This window comes from Papilio polytes, unplaced genomic scaffold (assembly GCF_000836215.1).
Source record: "Papilio polytes unplaced genomic scaffold, Ppol_1.0 DF823912.1, whole genome shotgun sequence".
Classification (NCBI taxonomy): domain Eukaryota; kingdom Metazoa; phylum Arthropoda; class Insecta; order Lepidoptera; family Papilionidae; genus Papilio; species Papilio polytes.
Window position 1 is genome coordinate 1,636,430 of NW_013525292.1, and position 9,457 is coordinate 1,645,886.

The following is a 9,457-nucleotide window of genomic DNA, read 5'->3' on the forward strand; positions in this document are numbered from 1 at the left end:
CCCTTGGACTTTAACTTATCGAGGTTCTACTGTATTATAAAGGGGAATTCAAAAATCACTATAAAACATTCTAAGGAGTGCGCCTTAGTAAGTAAAAAGTTTTACTGCTGTACTTCTCTGCTGCTGCTGGTCTTCTCTTAGTGATTTAGTAAGATAAATCTACATTAAAGGGTCTCTGCGACCAATTATTAAGTAGTAAGGCAGACAAATATTCAAAGCTTAGATACAATTTAGGAAGAGAAATCTATATTAAAATCTCTCTGCGAACAATTAACTCTTGAGGCGGTTAAATTTTCAAAACTCATGGGGTTTTTTTGTGCCGTTTCTTTTCTTTCTTGCGTGGCAAGAATTTGGAGTAAACTTTATATTGCCATCTTTATTTTTGTCTATGACTTTTGTATTGCAGCATTGGAAACTTATGAGGTTAGGAAAAATCGTTGAATAGGAATTAATTAAGTGCTTACTAGTTAGTATAAGTGCTTACTTACGGTATATGCAGAGATGTTTGCGTAATACGTCGACAGGTTGAAGCAAAGACGATGGTTCACAATTGCCCTGAAAATTGAAACGAATATCTATTTCAATATTTTATTATGCAAATATAATAAAACCGAACAACATGAGAAGTTTTTGAATTCCATTTTACGGTAACAAAAAATGTAGAATTTAAAATTATTTTAAGTGACATTTCAGGTATGCGAAACGCTCAGATTATTTAGTTTACCAGTTTTAATATGGAAAATAAAGGAAATTACAAAACAAGTACAGACGCGGAAATCGACTGTGTTCCAATTCGGAAAATATGTCTTGTTCATTATAACGAGATAAATTTCGCCTTTTCCTGCATATACCTAACTAGCTATTGCTCGCAACTTCGCCCGCGTGAAAATATTTTTACAAAAATAATTAACGTAGGCTATAATTAAAAAAAAACATAGCCTACGTTACTCATTTATAAAGTAGCCTTTTAGGTGGAACACCACCAGTTTCTCCGATTGTACATTGTTTTAGATATAAAACATGAAGATCTTACCTAGTTTTCGAGTCCAGGGGGTAAAGTTCATTACCAGGAGCATACTTATCACATATGTATTGAAGAATGGCATTGCTCTCACTTAGATAGAATCCATCGTCATCAAGTACAGGGATTTCTTTTTGTGGATTCAACTGAAAATAAATGATAAAAAAATTAATAACTCATCACATACTTAAGTGACAGCGGAACAATATCATCAACGACGTGTCTTAAGTAACCTCCTGCTTGCCACATTCTGCGTTGTAATTACAGATTCAAGTGACTTCTAAGCTATAATAACTCATTTTTAGTCTTGATTCTTTAAAGCAAAGTATTCATTGTAATTACAATAGTTTCATTTTTAGATGTCACTTTAAAGTGTCCTCAAGTAACTTATTACTCAGATCAAATAACTCGTATGATTACCTAAGCTATGTTGGAAGATAAAGTACATACTTGATAGGCTTTAGGTTTAAGTTATGTTTATTTTGGTACATACCAGTGCATATTCGGTTGTCATATGTTCTCCTTTCCCGAAATCGACGTTCACCAGCTCGAACGGCAGCTCCAACTTGGCGAGCGCCTGCCTCACTGACAAAGATGGCGGACCATCAGAAACGGCGTACAGTTTCATCACCATTCTGAAATATAGCAAAATTACTGTTATGTAATAATTTGATTAGTCAAGTTTTATATTCCGAATGACTCAAATCGATAAAAATTACTAGAGTCTTATTGCATATACTCGAGTTGCATTCGGGTGAGAAAGTTATCAAAACCGAGGGACTCGAGTGAAAAAAATCACTCAAGACAAGACTCGAGTCCCACCATTACTTCCATTCTAGTTTACATTGTTAAATTATATACCCTACGAACGTAGGGTGACAAAAATAATTTTAGACTCATTTGAGTGTTCCCCTCCACGGAAATCTTTAGTAAAAGGCGAAAGATTTATACGTTTTGAAGGGAAACCAGAGTGACGAGAAATTCTTCTGCAAACCCTATACCGCGGTTTTCAAGCAGAACCATATCACGTTTATTTTCGATACAGCGACATCTAGTCGTAAAGAAACGAATTTCTAATCCTGTCACATTTGAGACCATAATAAAGATTAGCCACCAGAGCACTATAGTGTTATTATTGTAGATTGAAACTGATATGAAAATTTTTATAAAAATTTGTTATTGAGAAACTATTACTTACAATATACAATATGTACAAATAAACAAAATTTATTTTAAACTTAAAATAAACATTTAGAAGTAAAAGACTATTTACAACTTGTCACTTCTTATCAGATCTTAAATACCTTGTATTTAGAAATATATATCTGATAAGAAATTCAATTCCATTTATTAAATCATAATAAAAGATACAAAATACTTTGTTCGGAAACATAAAAGATTACTTTGTAATTCAACCAACAATGTTCTAAGAGTTAATTGCTAGCAATATGCATGCAAAAAGTTACGTCATGGGAAATAAACTGTAAATATTTTCTATTGTAATCATTATCTTAAACTATTGTTAAATTAAGCATGCAACCAATAATTTAAAGTATTATAACTTACTTTAAAGCACTTACTTTATTTTGTTACTTCTTATAAGACACAATAACTATGTTGGCTGAATAATACGTCTGCAAATACGTCAAAGTTATAGTGAAACAAGCAATGCGACTAAACATGCGACTTGGTACGTAAATGGAGGACCCGTTAGCAGACAAGTTTAAGCGCCTTTCACCCACGGAGTAGGTATTCTATCTGCTGGAGAATTATAATTAGACTAATTTGGGTCATATACTCTTATTACGCATCGTGTTTACATGTAGTGCTTGTGGTTTAATTATTCTGATTGGATTGTTTGCATGGACTACAAAAACCTGATCTAACAACCGTTTTCGATAAAGGATGCGGAAAAAATATGTTTTTTAAGTCGACTTATTTAGAGTGCTGAAAAAGAAACAAAACACATCATGCCTAAATAAGTTGAATAAAAGTATAAAGTCTAAAATCTTCTGTAATAGATTCAAGAATACCAATAAGTTCCATTCCGCAGAGTAATTTGTCAAAAACTTTATCGGAATAGTTGTAATGGTCAACTGTTATTTACTGGTACAAAGAATCAGGTCGAGGACCACCAAGTTAGATGCATTTAAAATAATAATGCTCTTATCAATACTTCGATGGAAGTATTGACTATTCACCGATATTTTAAGTAGGTTAGTGTGCAAAATAACAAATACGAAGATATAAAGGTACTATGCTTGACCTTAGCATGAAAAATTAATTGTTAGTGGGAATGGATTAACATCAAAACGTAAAGCGTACTGGGATAATCGTTCAGTTTGTTAATATATTTAATGTTCTGCTATCGCTAGTATCCAGTATTTACGAAAAATGGAAATATGAATGAAATGTTTCCGTTTTGACTTAAAAAAAATAGGTTTTTAGTTCTTATTCTCAAACGTAAGTTCTTTATTTTATCAAATAAAACACACCGTAATTCGCCTAAAATCTATACAAGCCTTTTAGCATTGTGTGTGGAAAACACAAATTGTGTGTACTTGTATCTTTTTGGCAGGATATCACAGCTTTATAATAAAAGAAAAAAAACAACATTGCGAGAAACTATGAATAAAGTAAACTAAGCAAGTACGAGATAATTTAAAAATAGAAGTTTTCCGGTATTTAAGTAAAAAATCGTATTAATCAAACTGTTTTTATTTAATTTTAATGTAATGCCAAGTATTTTTATATTTGGAAGATTTCTATAATGTTAACGAAACGTAAATTATCTGTCAAAAGAAGACGTATAAAACGTCATATAAAAATAGGATCAAAGATGAAAGTTATTTTTAATATTATGTCTTAAAAATATTTTATACATGATTGTACTTATTGAAATGATTGAATTAAACGTGAATCGAAAGTATTACTTGAAATATTACCATTCGTTGTGAAATTAGCTTGAAGCGAAGTATTTAAATTATGATTCTTAAAAGGCGAACCATAAAATTAACTCGAATAAGAAGCAAGGTAATCCACAGGTATGCTTTTAAATATGCTAATCATGTATAAACTAATTTAAATTAAATTTAAACGACTATATTTGTCTTCCTGTATATGTGTGACCTCTGTTTAAATTATTATGATACGTAAACTTAACTGTTAAGTTTGTTTATTTTAAGACATACTTTTGGTCATGGAAAAACGTTTTTTTGCAGGACTACCAAACTGCAGGTGATCATTCTGCAGGATGGTGCATCTTGAAATGACAGGTGTTGAAACATGTAGCCAGTTAACAATAAATGATCTGCCCAACGAGTTACTCATATATATTTTTTCTATGATTGATTTTGAATCATTGCTGGCCGTTGCTAAAGTCTGTGTGAGATGGCAGCAGCTCTGCCTGACACCATGCATCTGGGACAACACACGACTCATTGTGTGTATGAAGAATTACATAAAGATAAGTGAAAACATTGTGCCTTTCGTTGCTAAGTATTTGAAAAATGTTAAATTACAGTATTTCAAATTGTATTCCCATGTGAGAGCCTCCTTGATAAGTTATTGTCCAAATTTAACTCATTTAGAAATAAGTATATCTCAAGTTGATAGCTGTATTTTTGAAGATCTTGGTCACTGGCCGAATCTAAAATTTTTAAGCTTTCGGAATTCCCTAATAGTTCAAAGTCCGGAAAATGCAAATGGAAATTTTGTGTATCACTTACCATTTGACAAATTAAAATATCTAGAAACTTTAATTCTATCAAATTTTGCTCTCACACAAAACAGTTTGTACAGTATGTTGCAGTGCGTAAACCTTGTCAGTATTAATATGGAGAAAATGAAAAACATCCCAGCAGACTTTTTGGAATCCCTCCTTAGGACTAAACAATCCACATTACAAGCATTATATATTTACGGTGACACTCTAAATGATAATATAATGTGTTATATTTCTAATTGCAAAAGTCTACACATTCTTCACATAATGACATGTAAAACACTATTTGACTCGAGTTTAATGCATCTGTATCGTCTTAAACATTTACAATCATTGAAATTACGTCATGGATATTTCTCAACAACAGCGCTTCTTGCATATTTTTCGAATAATATATTTCAAAAACTTACATACCTTAGTCTTTCTAGATGTGTTCATGTCACGATGCAAGTTGCGAAAGTTATAAAAATAACTGCACCAAATCTAAGGGAGTTATCATTCTACCTCTGCCCATTTATCATAGCTCCAGATTTCAATCGGACAGAATTAGAAAAAATGTTTAAAATCCAATTGTTGCTAGATTAAATTTCATAAGGTTGTTATTCTTATAGATAGATTACACATCCGTCCACTCCATTATTTGGATCCTTACCATCACCAGCTCACTACATGTCCCCACTGAGGGGCTCGGAGCCTACCCTAATAAGGGGCAATTTGGATCCTAATACACAAAAAATCTCTCAGAAATTTATCAGTGAAGTTTAAAATGTTTTATTGAACCAATTTATTAAACATTTAGATATCATGACATTTTTGTAGTCAATAGTCGTAGTAACAATTTCTAGAATGGCAGGAAGTGAATTTTTTAGACTTGTATTGAAATTTTAGTTAAACCATTTGCATTTTATCACATTTATATTTTTTAAAAAACTCAAAAGTTTATATGGGGTTGAGCTTTAAGTTAAAAAAATAACATCATTCTAAATATAATTTTTCCATTGCTTTTTTCCTTTCTTTGTCATGTTTTTAATTACCACCCCAGATGTAATTTAAAAAATAAAATTTATTGCGTATTTCAGTATTTTATCCCATGAGCTCGAATTGTGTAGTATACTTAAGTTATCTTAAAATTAATTGTAGATTTTTCTCTTTTACCACAAAATACTGCCCCAAAATTTCTCTTCGCTTTTAAGAGATTTTCCGTATTTTTTCCTTTAGATTAGGTCTTTTTATGAAAATGGAAACCTTATAAACAATACGGTATTTTGATTGTGAAAGAAGAAAGTGTAACAATGGATCTGTTAAATGTCCACTAATTTACAAAAATCATATTTTAAAAAGTGCCTTAAAAAATATTTATTTTTACTGTTCAAATTATTAATGTTTGAAATTATCGACAATAATTATGGATATTACAATAAAATTATTTGTGAATTTGTATATTTCTTATACAACATTTTTAAAACAGATAGAAAATTAACATATGTACACCTGTCAATATTTTTTTTTAATAATATAGACTTAAAACTTTACTAGGACAGTATATGCATACATTTATTTATTGAATCATTTGATATGATCAATGTATTTATAGATTTTTAGAGTAAGTGAATATAATGATGTTTTCTTTGTTCTGTATTTGTGTCTACAATGTGATTTTATAGTTATTATTTATATTGTTTGTGCTGTTTAATTACCCACACAATAAACATATTTTCGACAACTTTGTGTTCATTTAAAATTTTAATCCTTAATTTTTCTTTATTATTTATGTTCTTAGATGTGTGATGATATCAGGATAATTTTTATTGTCTCTGTTCGGAAATAAAATGTTTTAGTGTCTTTAGCAACATTTCAAAGAAAATTATAACACTACTCATGGATTTTGTCTATGTCAACATAAAACTTGCTATTATAATATTTTTTAAATAAACCATATCGGGCAAGATGTAAATGACCTATGTAAAAATAGGGGATTTTGGTTAAAATGTAGGTAAATAAAACGGATAATAGTAACAATATAAATTTGTTTATAAATATTGAGTTTAAATGAATGGCTCGATAGTAATCTCGAGGGCAGAACAAGGGTTGGTGAGTTCAAAGGCTGTAAGCACAGTAGGGTGGATGACACCAATCTTCCCTATCACTTCACCGCGAAGTACAACTTCTGCACAACGGCCAGGGAAGTATGTTGGATCTGAAATTATCATTACAACATTTAATTTTTTATTTACCTTGGTTACATGCAGATTTAGAATTATTTGTATAGTGTTGTATTTTTCACATAAACTGAATATTTAATTTATACTTCTATACTAATATAATAAAGCGTAAACACACACTTCTTTGTTGGCAATGACAGCAACTTTTAAATAACTCTTTTCTTAACAAACCCTACACTCACGATACATTGTAGGTTATATATTTTCAGTCTTTTAATCCCGGGGGTAAATTAATTTGAAAAAATTGTCATGTAGGAAAGGTATAAAAAATACAAACCGATAGCAGCAAAAAAGCAAGGTTGCCATAACAAATGTTATCCAAAGTCAAAAGCCATCATTGTCATTTGTGCATTTGATTTAGCATTCACAATTGAAAATTTTACAAATTTAAACAATATCGTTTTTATAATTTCAAGCGACTAAATTATTAAAAAGGTAGTGATGATTGAGATGATGTATGATACAGTTATGTGGAGAACAAACCCGTTGCGCCGACCCTACGGGAGTAGGATAAGGAGGATGATGATGAATTACAAGCGGATGAAATCGTATGTGAACATCTAGTGTTCTAATACATAGGCAGAAACAAGAAAACAAGAGATGTTTTTGTAAATTCTAGTAAAGAGATAGCGAAGAAAGTGATAAAAAGAAATAAAGTGTAAAAACCGAATACTGGACATATTTTAATAATTGTATATAGATATATATTTTACTCATTGTTTTTTTTTTAAGTTTTTTTTATTGTAAATAGGTAAAAAATTTAAAATGTATTAATGATTGTATTTATATTGGAACTGTAAGTATTGTATTTTAAATAAAATAAAGTAAACAAAGTCCTTGGATTCATCACGCCAGGGGGAAAACGACGGGACGGCAAAAGGCCCATAAAAAAAAATACATAGGCGGTGGAATTTAACATTGTATATAGAAGCATGATTTCCAACTTACGATCCTTCTGTCGCAAGCAGTAGCCTGTGTCGCTGTGCCAGGGCTGCCGCAGCAGCGCCATGAGCGTGTCGAGCAGGCCGTGCACGTGCTGGAAGCCGGCCGCCTTGCCGCAGTACACCGCGCACAAGCGACGCTCGTTGCGCGCCCCTGTCTCTGTTTTTACAGACATTTTTACTAACTCTATAGACTAGTGGTAATCCGCGACTCTGTTTGCGCGGAATTAAAAAAAAACTTAAAAGCCCACAAGTTCTTCTAAACTGAGTACATTCATGCTAAATTTCACCGAAATTGGTTGAGTTGTTCTGGCCTCACCTTACTTATCTATCCATACTTTTACATATTAATAGTATTATTTTATTGATTAGAGATAAGATGCATTAGTATGTTAAAATATACATTGTACTTAAACTAAGTAAGAGTTATAGATAGTATATATTTAATTTACCGGAGACATAAACAAAAGATCTTACCAGTAGTCTTATCTTGCAGTACAACGTCACTGATCTCAAACAGTTTAAGCGGCAAGGGCATTTTCTTGTTGGCAGCCAACGTCTTCAGCAGTCCGGGCAGCAGCTCAGTGCGCACCACTTGGAACTCCAGGGTCTTGGGGTTGGAGATGAGTACTGCGGGGACTTCCTCCATCTTCACACCTAGTTTACTTGACACATCTTCTCTTGAACACTGCAGGTCAAGATTTTATTTGTAGGTAACTGTTATAGTAAATTTCGACTGTCATATAGGGGTTGTAGTTTTTATATATTTTTTTGTAATTTCTCTCCTAAGTAAAAGTACGACGGACACATTTGCCGTTTCTTCTATGGGCTTTAGCATTCTATCTATAGTATTATAATGAATCGTAAACATACACTTCTTTATGTAAAATGTCAGCGATTACAGCGTATTTTTTAATTTTATTCATATAAAAACATCCTATATTTTGTACATGCTATAGGCTACATGTTTTCACACTATTCAATTTTCCGGGGTTAATAAATTGGATAATTACTAAGAAACAAGATTGGCAATATAACAGTAATTGTTATCCAATAGCAAAGCCTTAAATGTCATGAGCGTTTTGATTTTGACAATTGAGAGGCTTATTGGAATGTAAATAATAAAGTTTTTATAACAACACTAGCTTTCGCCTGTGATTCCGTCTGCGTGGAATTAAAAAAAAGCAAAAGCAGTACCATATGTGTTCTTCCAGGCTATCATATACATCTATACTAAATTTCATGAAGATCCAATCTATTTAAGCTACAAACTCTAACAAACATCCATCTAAACTTTCGCATTTATATCAGTAAGGTGTGGATAAAGCCCCACTTTCACCGTTAATCAGTGTAAAAGTGTAATTTGTACTGTTAGGAAGGAAATTAGTACCGCGCCGTAGAATTGGCCCAACACTAGATTATTGGCATATACATCACTTATCTAAAAAAAATCGTTTAAAAGTACTAACTAGTGTGAATGTGAGCGTCTCCGTGTAGCCCGCATGCGCCGCCTCCTGCCGCAGCTGCTCTGTCAGCTTGTTGGCAGGCT

The 9,457-nt window shown here is 31.9% G+C and overlaps 3 protein-coding genes across 5 annotated transcripts in view; 1 reads left to right on the forward strand and 2 right to left on the reverse strand.

The window, feature by feature from the left end:
- Positions 1-2,770, reverse strand: part of LOC106102768 (glutathione S-transferase 1-1) — a 4,697-nt gene extending 1,927 nt beyond the window's left edge. The window contains exons 1-4 of one of the 2 annotated variants that reach the window (XM_013282346.1): positions 2,588-2,770; positions 1,515-1,656; positions 1,034-1,167; positions 489-555 (exon numbers count right to left, since the gene is read on the reverse strand). In XM_013282346.1, coding sequence (XP_013137800.1) covers positions 489-555; positions 1,034-1,167; positions 1,515-1,655 — 342 coding nt within the window. In that variant the 5' untranslated portion in view covers position 1,656; positions 2,588-2,770. The remainder of the gene's footprint in view (positions 1-488; positions 556-1,033; positions 1,168-1,514; positions 1,657-2,587) is intronic. The other variant, XM_013282345.1, reaches the window with a different exon arrangement.
- Positions 2,771-3,832: 1,062 nt separating this feature from the next.
- Positions 3,833-6,468, forward strand: LOC106102739 (F-box/LRR-repeat protein 2-like). Of its 2 annotated transcripts, none has more exons than XM_013282305.1 (2): positions 3,833-4,054; positions 4,243-6,468. In XM_013282305.1, exon 2 carries the CDS (start codon positions 4,275-4,277, stop codon positions 5,328-5,330), a length of 1,056 nt encoding a protein of 351 aa, XP_013137759.1. In that variant the 5' UTR covers positions 3,833-4,054; positions 4,243-4,274; the 3' UTR covers positions 5,331-6,468. The 2 variants fall into 2 exon arrangements, with proteins under 2 accessions (XP_013137759.1, XP_013137758.1); XM_013282304.1 differs by having other exon boundaries at positions 3,834-4,065.
- A 289-nt stretch (positions 6,469-6,757) lies between these two features.
- The window catches only part of LOC106102741 (phenylalanine--tRNA ligase beta subunit), a 7,422-nt gene continuing 4,722 nt past the window's right edge, over positions 6,758-9,457 (reverse strand). Inside the window, 4 exon segments of the mRNA XM_013282306.1 lie at positions 6,758-6,942; positions 7,916-8,068; positions 8,386-8,596; positions 9,378-9,455. Of these exon segments, the coding sequence (XP_013137760.1) occupies positions 6,791-6,942; positions 7,916-8,068; positions 8,386-8,596; positions 9,378-9,455 (594 nt within the window). The 3' untranslated portion in view covers positions 6,758-6,790.